Source organism: Engystomops pustulosus, chromosome 6 (genome assembly GCF_040894005.1).
Source record: "Engystomops pustulosus chromosome 6, aEngPut4.maternal, whole genome shotgun sequence".
NCBI lineage: Eukaryota > Metazoa > Chordata > Amphibia > Anura > Leptodactylidae > Engystomops > Engystomops pustulosus.
The window spans coordinates 155,099,562-155,116,487 of record NC_092416.1 but is presented as its reverse complement, the minus strand read 5'-3'; the positions used below and the strand labels follow the sequence as shown (position 1 = coordinate 155,116,487).

Below are 16,926 nucleotides of genomic sequence, written 5' to 3'. Positions count from 1 at the left end.
TAAGTGCGCAGACGAGAATACCTTTTTAAATCACATCTCAACTTCTAAGTAGTCCATTGTGTGTACATGAGGAATAATACTATTTCTCCCCATTGTGTGACCTGTAATCTCCATGTTGCAGAAGCTTTTCCATTACATGCTCTCTGGGTGTGTTCACACGTTACATTCGCATTGCAATGATTGGGCTCGGCCCAAGCGCATCTTCGTTTGTAATGAAATTCATGCGATCCGCAACAATTACCCAGTGCAGGGCCAGCACCAGAACTGGGTGTACCTGGCAAGTGCACCTTGCACATAAAAAGTTATTTTATCAGGATGAGGAGGGGGAGCAGGAGAGAAGCCAAGCAAAGGAGAAGAGGCCCTTTTTTTTTTTTTATATTTGTGTATGGGACTCCTGACAACCCCCTTCCCAAAGCAGATGCAGGGGTAAAGTGGGGCAACTGTGTCCTAGAAGAGAGCTGTCTGGTCGCTGCTCTCTTTCATGACACACACACATGAATCTTTGCATAAGGAAAGACAAAAAAAAGTCCAGCTCACCTCCTACATGAATCTTTCAATGGAAGGGGACGAGAGAGAGATGACTGCTGACTGGTGATGTGTAACACAGAGAGGAATTGTGCAACGCTTCAGAATCTATGAAGACCACATACAGTAAGTTTCTGTAAGTGATCTGCAGGGACACTTAAAGGGACACAAGAACTAAAGTCCTTCTTCTCGTATTTGCATAATCTGTAAGCTCTTGCGAGTAGGGCCCTCATTCCTATTATTTCCTCTGATTATGTTAACACTCTGTAATGTCTTGTTTTATTTGTTTCTGCACCCCATGACCTGTACAGCGCTATGGAATATGATGGTGCTGCACGCTACATAAATAAAGATTGTTAAATCTTTCCTGCTACTAGTTATTTAAGCTGGGGGCCGTCAATAGTAATTACAGAAAAAAAAAATTCTGCCCCCATGATCACTGCTTTAAATCTAGAAACATTGACCTACATATGGATGATTGGGATTAGCAGCTGGTTATGAGGAGCGTTGCTCAGGCGAGACAATTATTACACTGTCCGTAACCCAAGTGTCACACAGACTGTAGATGGCGGTTGGTTGTTCCTATGTATTATTTCGGCACTATATGGTATCACTTAGTCTCTGCAGAGAAGCTTATCCTAGGACAGGGCTGCTATCGCCTGCCTGCTGTATGCTACATGGGAAGGCGGAGAGATGCAGGCAGATGGATTCTAGTGGAAGAGGCAGGGCCAGGACAATGACAGCTGTTTTGTGGAAGGAGGAGAGAGGATCAGTCAGTACAGCTTCTGCCAGGAGACAGAACAAAAGCCTTCTCATCCCAGACAGCATGGAGCAAGCAGGGGACTTCTCAATGACAATTCCCCTGATATTCACGGCTTTAGCTGTCATCCTTGCCACCCTTATAGTCAAACTCCGCGGTGCCAGGGAGAAAGAGCCAGAAGATGCTGCCCATGAAGAGAAGAAGGAGACGGTGGCTGAAGAACCCCCAGAGATTGACGAGAAACACAAAGAAGACCCTATAGAGGAAGACGAAGTGGGTGAGAGGACAGAGAGTGATGGGACAATCCCAGTAGAAGAAGTTGGCGCAGTTGAGGAGTCATCCCAAGCCAAGGAAAACGAGACTGAGGAAGAAGAGTGCGCTGCTAAGGAGAGCACCCCATCTAGTCACTCTAGTCAGGAAGAGGAGGACAGTAAGGTAAGAAAATGCACCTACAAGACACCACCAGTAACGTAAAACTTCACACCATGACAAGTTACTCAGCTTTTTCTTACTACGTACATCAGACCTATGCCAGTCTGAATTTTAAAAAAAGTTGTACAAAGTACTGGCATTAGCTGTAACCATCCTGCCATCCCATAGATGGGTATAACTATGTTCTAAAGTTGGGCACCGTAGGCATTAACTTAAAATGGCTGCAGGTGCACTTTCAGTGCCAGCGTGTAACTGGCATCCAGACGGCGCACAGCTGTCTGTACCCGCCCCGGTCGGCTGGCTGCAAGTTCATATTCATTTTCAGTGTGTATTGTTAATGGCACAATGGTGTCAGTCTATGTCGCTTTCGTAGTCGTAGTCATAAAGATACATAGAAGAAAAAAATTACTTTATACTTGTGGTTTTTTTTGTCGTCCTTTAAAGCAATGGAAAAACTTTGAGTAACGCAGTCGCCTTTATGTAGAAAAGCAGATAATATTCCGCCCTATGACTTGGCAGCGCCAGACCTGCGGGATGTGTACGAAGTGTGCTGCTGTATATATCTAGTCTCCAGCCACCTGGATTGTGCTTATAAAGTAGCATGCATATGTCTCCCAGCTCCTAGCAGCAGTCTGTCTGGCCTTGTTTATCTTGACTTGTGCCCCCTGGGTGAGGAATTTTGGTCTCATACCCAGGAGCTGCTCATTTCCTGTGCACATTCCTGCCCTGTAACCCATTGCGGTCAGGAGGGGAAGGGGGGCAATGCAGGGCTCCACCGTATACCACCTATAGTATACCCGCTATGGAGTGATCTACCCATAGACATTGTTTAAAGCTAAAGGAACACACGTGGGCTTGTGGATATTATTCGGGATGTTTGCAGTTATCTATAATACTTTTTCAGCTGGTTCCCATTTAACGAATACCCCTCACCCCTCCTGACATGTCTGTTTAAGTCATTATTTGTTGAAATAACAATTCTGGGTCACATTTTCCTGTAACTCTGTGTCGTAGCTTTACTCTGTTATTCCTCCTGAAAATTTATGGAAAAAAAGTACACTTTTCCTTGTCAAAGGGGTGTGTCCCTATACAGTCTGCTCTGCCTTCACTGATTGGTAAGTGTCAGAGAATACGGACATACTTGTAACTGGTAACACCCAGATGTCAATTTATTCAGAAACATGTAGGAGGAATAACAGAGGAACAGTACAAAAATAGGAAGCATAAGGGGAATACAGACATGACCTTTACAGTGACCATTAGTGTGGTTGTGACCCATCTTTCTGGTGACCCATCTTTCTGGTGACCCAGAAGGTCAAGTATGCCTCTATGTGAAAGATTACATGACATATCTAGGCCTCATGTAGGAAAATTGTAAGACTGTCACTGTTGCTCATAGCAACCAATCAAAGTGCAGCTCTTACTTCATTAACCTCTCTGGAGAAAGCAGAGCTGATCTCTGATTAGTTGCTACAGTTTTAAAGCCTTGCAAGTCTAATTATATAGCAATACATCATGTAAACTTCCTAATAAACAGTTTTGGCCTATTGTATTTGCCCCATAGAAGTCTGTTTCGAAGCACCAGATCAGATCTATGGTCACCCAGAATTTTCATAAAGCTATATATAGAGAATAGCTCTTTAAAATAGGTTGGGCATCCCATTTTATAATAGAGAATATATTGCTCATAGGGAGACGCCAGAATCCATAAGTAGTGGGTGGAGGTGTCGGATCAGAAGCTAAAAATATGGGTCTGACCCAGGTCCACAGGCCTGTCACACACACTGGCAGAGCTGGCATGCATCATACAGATGTTTTGGCAGGACGCAGCACATTACATAATCATGTCAGAGTTAGTTATGCCTTATTTGGGTTGGGTGTTAAACATTAAGTCATAGCTGTGAGCTTACACATAACTTCCATTGCCGCGGCTCATACAGCCTTCTCACTGCTATATGCCGTCATTTATAGCAAATATCGCCCCCCTCCCCCAAAAATAAATAAATAAATATATATATATATCAAACCAACGAAAATGGCAGCACTCCAAATTAGTGAAAAAAACTTTGTGTTTTATTCCACCTCCCGCAACGTTTCGGCTGTTGTTCAGCCTTTGTCCTTGACAAAGTTGGTTTGATGTCTATTGGACTCTGACTGGTTAGAGTCAAGGATAGCACCCATTACCACCTTTTACAAGGACTGTGCTGCTGCTTTTTCGACTTTGTATATATATATATATATATATCCAAGAAAAAAAATGAGACTGCACTCCAAGGTAAAATGTGAAAAAAACGGATGGGAGCTTTATTAGCCCAAGTGCAACGTTTAAGCCTTGAAAAAGGATCCTGAACAGGGTCTGAAACGTTGCACTTGGGCTAATAAAGCTCCCATGCGTTTTTTTCACATTTTACCTTGGAGTGCAGTCTCATTTTTTTTCTTGGATATATTTGTCTGGTGTGTCAAGACCAGGATATTGGGGTTTGCACCCACAAAATTACTTGGCAATCTTGGTGCTGCTGGACTTTTCAAATGTTGTATATATATATATATATATATATATATATATATATATATATATAGAGGTAGTGATGGATAACAGGCCCTGAAACCTAAAGGGGGGGGGGGGCAAGAGATTCAAGTTAGGACTTTGCTTCCATTCCCAATAGTACTTTTAATTTCGTTTTTTCACAGAAAACGTCTATGTATAAATGCAGGGGTCCATTTCCTTTTAGACACAAGTGATGACAACCCATTCTCGGGCTTACTTTAGAGAACCCTGTTTTATCTCTGGACTGTGACATCACTGTGTGTATTATCCCTGTACTGTGACATCACTGTGTGTATTATCTCTGTACTGTGACATCACTGTGTGTATTATCCCAGTACTGTGAGATCACTGTGTGTATTATCCCTGTACTGTGACATCACTGTGTGTATTATCCCTGTACTGTGACATCACTGTGTGTATTATCCCTGTACTGTGACATCACTGTGTGTATTATCTCTGCACTGTGACATCACTGTGTGTATTATCCCTGTACTGTGACATCACTGTGTGTATTATCCCTGTACTGTGACATCACTGTGTGTATTATCCCTGTACTGTGACATCACTGTGTGTATTATCTCTGTACTGTGACATCACTGTGTGTATTATCCCAGTACTGTGAGATCACTGTGTGTATTATCCCTGTACTGTGACATCACTGTGTGTATTATTCCTGTACTGTGACATCGCTGTGTGTACTGTCCCTGTACTGTGACATCGCTGTGTGTATTGTCCCTGTACTGTGACATCACTGTGTGTATTATTCCTGTACTGTGACATCGCTGTGTGTACTGTCCCTGTACTGTGACATCGCTGTGTGTATTGTCCCTGTACTGTGACAGCACTGTGTGTATTATCCCTGTACTGTGACATCACTGTGTGTATTATCCCTGTCCTGTGATATCACTGTGTGTAGTATCCCTGTACTTTGACTTTACTGTGTGCTTTATGCTGGCACTGTGACATTGTTGGGTGTATTTTTCTTGTATTGTGACACTACTGTGTGTATTATGCTTGTACTGTGACATTGTTGCGTGTATTATTCTTGTACTGTGACATTGTTGCTTGAATTATTCTTGTACTTTTACATTGTTGCGTGTATTATTCTTGTACTGTTACATTGTTGTGTGTATTTTTCTTGTACTGTGACATCATTCTGTTTTATTCCTGTACTTTGACATTATTGTGTGCATTATGCTTGCACTGTGATATTGTTGCGTGTATTATTCTTGTACTGTTACATTTTTGCGTGTATTATTCCAGTGCTGTGACATCACTGTGTGTAATATCCCCGTACTGTGACATCACTGGTTGTGGATTAACTAACTACATTACCGAGGAAAGTTTTTCTGGTGCAGACTCAGAGAGAGCATCTTCACTGGAGATGTGTACTGGGGCTCTATGAATCCATAAATCATTGGTGATTGCTCTATATAAATGTTCTGTCTGCTATTTTTTGTGTAAACTAAATAAGTAGCACAGGATTAAACTACTCTTCTTCAGTTAGTATGGGGAATAGCCTCTTTGTACTGCGGGGAGACAATACCATTATCTCTCGGATAATCATCTATACACTATTGCACATAGGAGTGTAATGATCGCCCTGGGATTGCAGGTCTGATCTCATGAACACCTCAAATATGTATAAATGAAATGGAATCCCTTCCCGAAGTCATAGGTGTCTATCTAGTGGATGATAACATAGGCAGTTTCAGTGGTCCCCAGGGGCCCTAGACATCATAAGGGTCCACAGCCAACCAAGCCATTTGTGTATACAAAAGCCCTTTTGGGACCTTTGAAGCTCCTCCAAAGGTCTATAAACTAGAGCAAAGAAAGCTGGCTTTATGGGAAAAAAAGAAGCGGGGTCTCTTCTAATGAATGTCAAAGTATAAAAAAAATGAGACATGTAGGGGGGCCACAATTTCCATACAGCCCATGGCTGTTAATCTACCCATGTCTATCTTTTATCAATTTTGCATTGCGACCCAATAGCTTTATGTTACTGTAACTCCACCCTAACTGCAGGACTTAGTCGTAGTCTGTTACTATGGAGATGCACAGGTCGACATAGCTTATAGATACAAAAGTACAGGGTTTTTTATGTAAGACTTATAAATTAACTGTATTTTCCACTTTGCATGGGAATAATTTTAAAAAAATTGGTCAAAAGGGTGGAGCTTGCCCAGCTTTATGAAATAGTGGACACTTCAGTGCTCCGGTCTAAATCATTGTTGTAGTTTTTTTTCAGCAGTTTAACACTGTAAAGGGTTAAAACTACTTCTCACTTGAGCTGCCTTTGAATGGTTAATGCCTGTCATTCCCAAGTGAGTCACTGCAGCAGAAATCTGGCCTTACAAGGCAAAGATCCTCACCAGGTCCTGACTCACTATCATCCACAATCGTACAAGTTCTCTTTTCCTACATACAATATGGAGATTCTGATTCTCTGTCCTATTCCAGGGCTTATTCTTGTGACCCCTCGGGCCCCGCTGCTGCATTGTGCCCTTCCAGTGTTAGATGTCACATTGTCTCTGCAGTGGGACCTGGTCTTATCTGCACCCGCCACAGTCTGAAGTATTGGCAGGAACCTGGCAGAGGAAATAAGCAGATTACAGACTGGAAAAGATTAAACCATTTATATCCTCCCTGCCAGCTAATTGTAATGACACAAGGCTACTTTATGTAAGGTCAGGGTATTGTGTCGAGGGTCACAAACCACAGCACGGTCAATAGACAATAAACTAACCCCCTATGTATTCTTGGGATAGGCTTGGCACCATACCCGTCACCTCAGAAGTTGTCCCCATTCCAATATGTAGACCTGGGATATCCTATAGGGATCAGAGATCAAGGTGCAATATATACATGTCTATAAGAAGTATAAGTAGTCATAATGCAATTTGGAGGTTACAGGATTCATATCCGGACTCACCCCAGTAGACCTTATCTGGGTCCTTGACCTTCTGTTCCACCTATAGGTCAGACAGAGTTTACAGAATGTTCAGTTGCTGCCATTGAATAGACTGGTAATGGGCCTGTATGACCACTAATCCATCCAAACGAGGTTCTGGAACCTCTGTTCTAGTGTTGGGTGTTTGATACATTTATCCTGTAAATATGAGATCCTGTGATGGCCCTTTTAAGGAAATCTACCATTTGATTTGATGCAGTATGAGGCAAACATACCTTGAGAATGCTGTAGCTACACTGATGTAGGATCATATATTGGTTAATCCCTGTGCTGAGTAGTTTTGCTGAAAAAACAATTATAACATTCAGTACCTATGGAAAGCTGGGTCAGACTGGCTGCCATAAACACATTACACATGGGAGCTTGGAATTACAAATGGAGGTTAGTCAAGACATGACTGATCAATCTGAGCTGGATCACTCATACACAACAGCTGGGGGATGGTGCAGCAATTAATTATTCTTTCTGGCAGGGAGAACAGTGATTGCATCATCCTATCCTGCAGAGAAAAACTCACACGCTAGGACAAGTACTGAACCACCGCTGAAGGAGCCATAGAAGAGACAGGGCTTCATTATCCTAATGTTATATCTGTTTTATCAGCAAAACCACTCAGCACAGGGATTAACCAAGATATGATCCTGCATCAGTGTAGCTACAGCATTCTCAAAGTATGTTTGCTTTATAATGCATCAAATCAAATGGTAGGTTTCTTTAAAGGAAATCTACCACATGGATTTAGTGTGTCTAAACCAAGCACACTCACATGTTGGCGTGTGCCTGCTGAAACGGGATCTGTTTATCTTTTTGCTTCTAATAGCTTAATTTTTTACAAAACTGTCTTTTTAAATTATGCAAATGAGCCTTCAGGGGCTCCTGTTTACATCACAGAAGCTCCTTCTGGCTACGTCATTCTCTAATTATTCACGTTTCTATTCCGCTCTTAGGCTAAGGAGGTTGGAGGCGGGTAGAAACGCTGAATGGAGGTGTGAATAATTAGCTGACAACATAGGGATTTCTTTGATGTATCCGAAACCCCTGAGGCTCATTTGCATCATTTTAAAACATGGTTTTCTCAAAAACGGAGCTATTGGAAGCCAAAAGAATAAAGGCTCCTGTTTCAGGAGGCACATACAAACATGTAAGTATGCTTTGTTTAGTAGCACCACATCCATGTGGTAGATTTCCTATAAAGGGCATCTACCACCAGGAAGAGGGACTGTATGCAAATGAGCCAGAGGAGTTTAAGGCTCCATAGGTGTTAATGGAGTTTGGAGCCCATCAGGCTAATTTGCATACAATCTTTTTTCCTGGTGGTAGATTTTCTTTAAATTAACAAAGAACAAATCTCATATCACAATCTCATTGACCACCAATAGGTCGTCACCTTCCTCAGAGGAACTCATATCATTGTGCAAACCGTCACTTCAAGGCCTCAGTATGGTGTTTCAAGAGAGCGCCAATAATTTTTGACTCATTGAATTCTAGAAAAGTTTGTCATGGGCTTGGAAAGTGGAATGCAGCCACAGGAATGAGATTCATGAGCCATAGGGCCACACCTATTCAATACTCAGATGTTGTTGAGAGGATGAGAGTCTTCACATTGTCAGAAATCCTATGAGATAAAGGACACATTGGACAACAATACTGCAAGTGAAACTTTAGCAAGTAGCCTGTTGTGTAGATCCCTTCAAAGAAAATCTGCTCATAGATATGGACAGTGACTGTGCTAATCTTCTCATATTTGTTATCCATGGCCCACTACCTTCTAAAATCAACTTAGAAAATTATGCTAATAAGCCTTAAGTGCTCTTGGGGATTTTCGCACAGCCCCACCATGTTGTAGCTTCACAGGCGGTTACACTGTGCATGAGCATTTCCTTCCTTCCTCTCACACAATCAGAGGGGGGAAGTGCTCCAGCACAGTGTAACCATCTGTGGAGCTACAGCAAGGAGGGGCTCTGGTAATGCCCCCTAGAGCCCTTCAGGCTTATAAGCATAATTTTAAACATTTATTTTAGAAGGAAGGAGGCCAACGGTAACAAATATAAGAAGATTACCACAGTCACAGTACCTGGATTTCTGAGTAAGTGTCCCTGGTTTATCTATGCTTGATTCTCAGTTGTCTATGAGCTGGTGGCTGGAGAATAGCACAAATTACGGTTCCTCTACTTCTCTCTATAGATTTGTATTTAATCTGATACTTCTGTGAAATGCCAGATAAACTCAGCAGGGGTTTCAGTGAGCCGGATAAGTGGAGAAAGAAGCACTTTACTCTTATATGCTGTGATCCTAAAATTGACATTTGCTGTAGCCTATCATGTCATGTGTTACATTTTCATCATTGATCTGCTATGATTCCAGCCTCTGAATTACTTAAGTCTCTCCAAATCTTGCCAAAAAGTGCCACCTCTGCCACCCTGTGTCTGTCATTACATACACAATGATCGCGCTCTGCCCTATATTATATAATAAATATAGCTGGTGTGCCCTGCCTCACATTATATATCATTGTGTACTACAGCTTACGGCCCTCTCCCTATGATGTAATATACAATGGATCACCCTGGCATTGATGTTATCCGCCATTGTTCCCTGCCAGTCGCTATTTTTATCACTGAGTGATGGAACACAATATACAGAGATGTAAGATTGTAGGACAATGAGTTGGACCTGTTCATATTGGGTTTGTCTATATTAGTGGCTGAAGTTCAGAAAGTGATTCAGTGTCATATATAAATGGTCTGATACATTACTCATCTGCAGGCTTGGGGTTTGTACACATTTAAAATGTGTGTGAAGCAGCAGGTAATGGAGTAATGTTATAGAGCAGGAGGAGCTGAGCGGATTGTACATGCAGCATGTTATAGAGCAGGAGAAGCTAGTGTCATCTGCAGGCAGCATATTATAGAGCAAGAGGAGCTGAGCAGATTGTACATAGTGTCCTATCTGCAGGAAGCATGTTATAGAGCAGGAGGAGCTCAGCAGATTGAACATAGTATCCTATCTATAGGAAGCATGTTATAGAGCAGGAGGAGCTGAGTAGATTGCACAGTGTCATATCTGCAGGCAGCATGTTCTAGAGAAGGAGGAGCTGAGCGGATTGTACATACTGTCCTATCTGCCGGCAGCATGTTATAGAGCAGGAGGAGATAGTGTCATATCTGCAGGCAGCATATTATAGAGCAGGAGCAGCTGAGCATATTGTACATAGTGTCCTATCTGCAGGCAGCATGTTATAGAGCAGTATGAGTTGAGCAGATTGTACATAGTTTCCTATCTGCAGGCAGCATATTATAGAGCAGGAGGAGCTGAGAATATTGTACATAGTGTCCTATCTGCAGGCAGCATGTTATAGAGCAGGAGGAGCTGAGATGATTGTACAAAGTGTCCTATCTCCCATTTGCAATCTAGGATTGCATGTACTTGCACAGACCGTCGTAGCACTTCCCATTCGTGGTTATTATTGGATGTAAACCCTTTGTTTTATTGAACTTGTGAAGGACTTTATTATGTCCTCCACAGACATCAGTCCATACAATTTCTGCAGTCATGTCTTTATTGATTTTCACTCTTTTATGAATAATTTATAAAGTTAAAATTGTACATAGCACGTGGAACCACTACCGCTAGAGCAGGACTATAGTAGATGGTCCGTCCTTAGATGTTCAATAACAGATACCTGAATCCAGTGACTCCACCTCCGTGTTCCCCCTCATCTATGTAGGCATTTCCAGGCAATTTTTGATGTAAAACACATTGACACGGCAATCATTTCAGTAGCAGCGGAGTACCCTTTAGATAGTTAGATCCCTCTTTTGGATCTGTGGTTCCCTGTTTTTACTGGTGAAACAATGCCATGTTCGGACGCATGCACTTTTTGCACTTTATCGAATTTCTATACTAGACACACTGTTCCATATCTTACTAATCCTAGAATCTGAGGACCTTAGATGATTAGGGACAGTGCGCCCATTTAGGGTCAGGTTCCAGTCGGAGTGTAATCATTTAGGATTGCCACCCCGAGTTGAGGCCTTTAGGGTGTAATAGGGCACATTTCATATCATTGGGTCTATTAGGGCTCATTATTGAAAAATATTACATCCCTATTGAGTCACCTGGTATAACCATCTCTGCACCCCGTGTGTCTCTTGGCGCTCTCTACCTGTCCCTTTTTGACTACTTCTCATTTTCTGTCCTTTTGCCTCTTTATATCAATACCTTACCGGACATATCCAACATCTCCCGGATCATCATAAACGGGCATTAGGAGGTATGAGGTTGTATTTTTCTACCTTGTTTCAGGGCCCGCTACAGGTTACAGTAGGCCCCTGGGCAACAGAGCCTCAGTGGGTACCTTTGCAGTGATCTTACATGGCGGCATTAAAAATTCAGAAACTAAAACAGTCTCCTGTTCCCTAAAATATTCCCTGGTTTGTCAGCCCAAACATCCCTGTCATGGTTATATTATATAAAGCCCCGCTCACTCCTATGGATTCATTAGTTATAGCCCTCCTTACCTCCATGGATTCCTTATGTACAGCCTTATGTGGGCCCCCCAGCAGCCCTGGGCCCCGACACTTGCCCAAGTACGCCCAGTGCTGGCGCTGGCCCTGCCTTGTCTATTAAATGTATGCCAATATTATTCTCTGGCTGATACCCAGTTCTCAGTCCGAGGTCAGTGGTATACTTTGCTTGCTGGGTTATGTTTTCATTGTTCTATATGTATATGAGGGTGTCTCCTCATGTTTAAAGTGGTATCTCCACAATTGTATTGTTGTTATGAATCCCTAGTGGAGTAACCAGGATTCTATATCTCCTGGATTGTTTGTATATTTTGTAACAGATACCTGGCGCTCTAATACCAAGGACTCTCAACCATCAGCCAACTATGTCTGAATAAATGCTGCAGTCTTATCACTCCTTACTAAGCACAGCGCCATATATTGTACAGTGGCTGTGTTTGGTATTGCAGCTCAACCTCATTCACTTTAAAGGGAATCTGTCACCACATTTGCACATATACAGCCAGTGACAGGTTCCTATGGAGCTCAAATAATTGACTGACACCCTATTTTTAGGAAAAAATTGTTTCCCCTACATCCACATAAATTTCCTTTTATCTTTTATTACCTGGCATCAGAGGGGGGCGTGTCCTGCTCATCCGGCCCCTCTCATCTAATCCTCCCCATGCCTTATGCTTCCTTACTGGTTATTTCATGTCATGTGACCAGAGTGACATCATCTCAGATCCTTTAGCCTTTTAAAAATGCAAACTGTACCACATGCATGTATCTGACCACATGAAGTCAAAGTGGCCTCCATGGACTTCTACTCCCCTCCATCCTCCATAGAGGCTGCTGTGATTTCATGAGATCACTTACATGGTGTACAGTTTGCACTTCTTAGAAGGCTAAAGGAACTGCAATGATGTCACTGGTCACATGTCATGAATGCAACACAAGGCACCATGTAAAAAAATTGACACAATGGGGCACATTTACTTACTCCGTCCCCGGAGTTCACCGAAAGTGCATTGTCTGTGTATAATGCACTGTGCCACGATTCACTAATATTGTGCGCCCGATATCCTGCATGTGTCGCTTCCCCCCTCAGGTCCGACAGAGTTCACCTTCTATTTCGTGGTGTATGTAAGTGCTTGGCTTGTGACACAATTTGAAAGTTAAATCCTGCACTCAGTCCGAATCAGTTGGATCATCTGATTGTCCGCCCCCGATTTTTGCCGCATGAAAGCAGCGCAGCTGTGCCAAAAAACGATCAAGCACGACACAATTCCAGCACAGACACCTGTTAAATACCTGTCCAAGCTGCGCAATCCCCGAAAAAAAGTGCAAAGTCCAACGAAAGTGCAGTACGGGACCCTTAGTAAATGAGCCCCAATATTTCCCATCTGTACATAGAGCTTTATATGTCTTTAGTTGAATATAAGCAGACAGTCCCTAAGTACAAGGAGGCAGAGCAGGGATGTGAAGAGACACAAAGCTGTCAGTCACAATAATGGGGCGCGGTTCACTGGTATCTCTGACTCTTCTCTCACAGGCTGCCAGAGATGAGTCAGAAAAGCTCATTTGCATATAAGAAAAACATCTGTAATTAATATACAGTGCCCCACTGGCAGCTAATTTTAGGTGATATGGGGTAATTGTTAGTCGGGGGGGGGGGGGGGCAAAATCTGGTGACAGGTCTTCTTTAATGGGGATGCAAACAGACCATGTGACCATTTGAGTTTTCTGAAGTTCCAGGATGTGATTAAATGCTTCTGCACACCTATTTTTTATTGTAGCAATGCCAATGCCTTTCATGTCTTATTCCTTAAAATTTCCAGAATATTACCATAATAGGAAATACAAGTAACAGCTGAATGCCCAAGTACAATAGCCGAGGAACAGGGTGAACCGCATTGTGACTCTCCCAGGGTCATAAGTGTTTGATCCCATCACAAAACAGATTGTATAGTTCTCAACAGAAAATTCGATGTAAAAGATGTTACATCCATGTCAGGCGATTCACTAAAGATATGAGAAATATGCATTATATAAGAAAATGATCATTAAAAAGCAGTAAAATGTATATAAAGACGACCCCACATGTGCCAAGTTAAAATGATATTAAATCGAAGAGTTTTAATATTAAAAAAATTAAAAAATTCAGTCCTGTACTATATCTGTTCCGTCACCACAATACAATTTATAGCAAAAATACGCACTACATCCATAACAGAGGCAATATTGGATTCATGGAAATTTTATTGAAGATAGTACAGCACGGCTCAACTCCGAATTGGCGCCTTCATCAGATCAAAACTGTACAATGACTGTGTATGTGAATTAGTTGATGTTAGTAAATTACAAGATAAACAATAGCCAAGAGTAGACTATTCCAAAGTAATAAAATCAATGATCACAGTCATATGTAGGTTATTTTGATTAAAAGAAATACATAAATAAATCAATTATTAGTTAATAAATAGATCAATGATTAAAATAGTTAAATAAATACATAAATCATAAATAAATGACAAAATGACATATTTGCCAATTGTCATTGTAGATTCATGAGAGACACCTGAGAACATATAGATAAATTTAAAGTAAATCTCTCTCTCTCCCTCTCTATACAAGTTTATGTGGGACACTTGAGCATATATGAATACATACATGAAGAGATAAATCAATAATAAACTCAATAATGCATAGATCTGTAAAAGAGGGACAAATGTATGGGCATGGTTTTAAAAATATGTGCATAATTGATTGCCAATCATGATGGGAGAACATTACAGTTATTAATAAAGAGAGCAGATGTCTGGTGGAGGAAATATACTATGAGGCATAGGAAGTGTGGCTGCAGGGTTGGATAAACTACAATGTATTAAAGGAAACCGACTATTTGATGTGATGCATTATGAAGCAAACACACCTTGAGAATGCTGTAGCTACACTGATGCAGGAACATATCTTGGTTAATCCCTGAGTTGAGTGGCTTTGCTGAAAAAAAACTATTATAACATTCAGGACCTTGGAAAAGCTGGGTCAGGTTGGCTGCCTACATAAACACATTACATACGGAGCTTGTCATTACACATGGAGCTTAGTCAACACATGACTAATCAACCCGAGCTGGATCACTAATACACAGCAGCTGGGGGATGGTGCAGTGATTGATAATTTTGCCTTCAGGCACAACACAGGGATTATATCATCCTTTGGTTCAGTGAATAACTAATGTGCTAGGAGAAGCGCTGAAGCAGCCACAGAAGCGAGACAGCTTCATTATAATACAATAGAATGAATCAATCGAGATTGTTTTGTTTCTGTTTTTACATACAAAGTCATATTAATAATAATTCATTATTTATATAGCGCACACAGATTATGCAGCGCTGCACAGAGCTTGTCACATCAGTCTCTGTCCCCAATGGGGCCCACAATCTAATCAACCTACCAGTATGTTTTGGAGTGTGGGAGGAAACCGGAGGACCCAGAGGAAACCCACGAAAACACAGAGATTGTGTGGTTTTGACCTGATAAAGACGCCAATTCAGCGTTGAAACACGTTGTCCTAGCTTCAATAAAATGTTTATGAATCCAATATTGTCTCTATTATGTAGCGCGTCTATTTGCTTACCCCATTTTTCTCCATATCAATTGTAAGAAGCCTACTGGGTATTTATCCAGATTGGGGATAGACTCTGCAACAATCTCCTTCCCATTACCATTTGACAAACTTTTGTGTACAGATTTAGGCGCCTGGCTCAAAAGTCTCTCTCAAGATTTTTTGTAGCCTTCATTGTTCCTTCACCTCATGTCTCCATCTTCCCCCGATATAGATTGTGAACCCTCACGGGCAGGGTCCTCCTTCCACTTGCCTCCTGATCACTGCAGTTTTGTATTTGTCTTAATATAATGTATGTGAACCCCTTACTGATTGTACAGCACCACAGAATTAATGGTGCTCTATAAATAATTCATAATAATAATAATGCAGAAGTCTATGGGGAGGGGAGGGGGGAAAAGTGAGCAGGAGTGAGAGGGTAGACACAGACACATACAGAGGCTGCTGAATGTAAATAGGAAGTTTCGATCTCAGCCCATAAGCTCTTGCAGAAAGAAACAGAGCGAGAGAGAGAGAGAAGGAAAGTTATTGAGCATATTTCCCTCTACTTTTTTGTATACAGTATTCAGGAAACATCATATCATCTAGTCTCCACCACCAGCTAAGACTTAGCAAAACAGACAAGACTTTGTACAAATTATGGTGGTCAGAAGAACCAAGTCTACTAGGCCACTTGTGCAGATGTTACTTCTTGCTCTTCAGTGCCGACACTTTGGGTAACAGATGCTTCCAAGTGCGAAAAGACACAGAATAAATACTATTTACTGAAGATTCTGCTTGGGTTGATGCTAATTATATTCTACTTCATTAGTATCCATGTTTTATTGCAGGAAGAAGACTTTGAAACAGAAAGTGATAAAGTATTGAAGATCAGTGAAGCAGATGATGCAGGTGAGTTACCCCGGATATATCATGTAGCATATTCTATATATTTATCTATCTGTCTATCTATCTATCTATCTATCTATCTATCTATTATCTGTCAGTCTGTTTATCTGTCTGTGCATGTATCTATCTTACTGTCAATCTATCTGTCTGTCCTTCTATTTATCCTTCTGTCCGCCTATCTGTCTATATTTCTGTCTGTCGTCTATCTATCTATCTATCTATCTATCTATCTATCTATCTATCTATCTATCTATCTGTCTGTCTGTCTGTCTGTCCTTCTATTTATCCTTCTGTCCTTCTATCTATCTATCTATCTATCTTGGGTGCCATGATGACTGTCCCCAGCACATTTTCAGATTGGGTTGATCTGTACAGTGGACTTGCTCATTGCTACCTTATTATTTATTCAGTTCATTTGGATGAATAATGGATGGGTGTTTCTAAGGAGCAATAGATCTCACCAGGAAATGACCTAAAATTGTCAGATTCTCACAGCTGTGACTCTATTTGGGAGTAAGGCAGCCCCCTACTTAAGAACACCCGACTTACAGACGACCCCTAATTACGAACGGACCTCTGGTAATTTACTGTACTTTAGCCTTAGGCTACAATCATCAGCTGTAACAGTTATCAAATGTCTCTGTAATTCAGCTTTATTATTAATCC

At 41.5% G+C, this 16,926-nt stretch overlaps 1 protein-coding gene across 3 annotated transcripts in view; it reads left to right on the top strand.

Annotated features, from left to right (window-relative positions):
- The first annotated feature begins 1,130 nt into the window (after window positions 1-1,130).
- MXRA7 (matrix remodeling associated 7) overlaps window positions 1,131-16,926 on the top strand; it is a 32,759-nt gene continuing 16,963 nt past the window's right edge. Inside the window, exons 1-2 of one of the 3 annotated variants that reach the window (XM_072111964.1) lie at window positions 1,131-1,720; window positions 16,203-16,263. In XM_072111964.1, coding sequence (XP_071968065.1) covers window positions 1,196-1,720; window positions 16,203-16,263 — 586 coding nt within the window. In that variant the 5' untranslated portion in view covers window positions 1,131-1,195. The remainder of the gene's footprint in view (window positions 1,721-16,202; window positions 16,264-16,926) is intronic. The other 2 variants (XM_072111966.1, XM_072111965.1) reach the window with 2 other exon arrangements.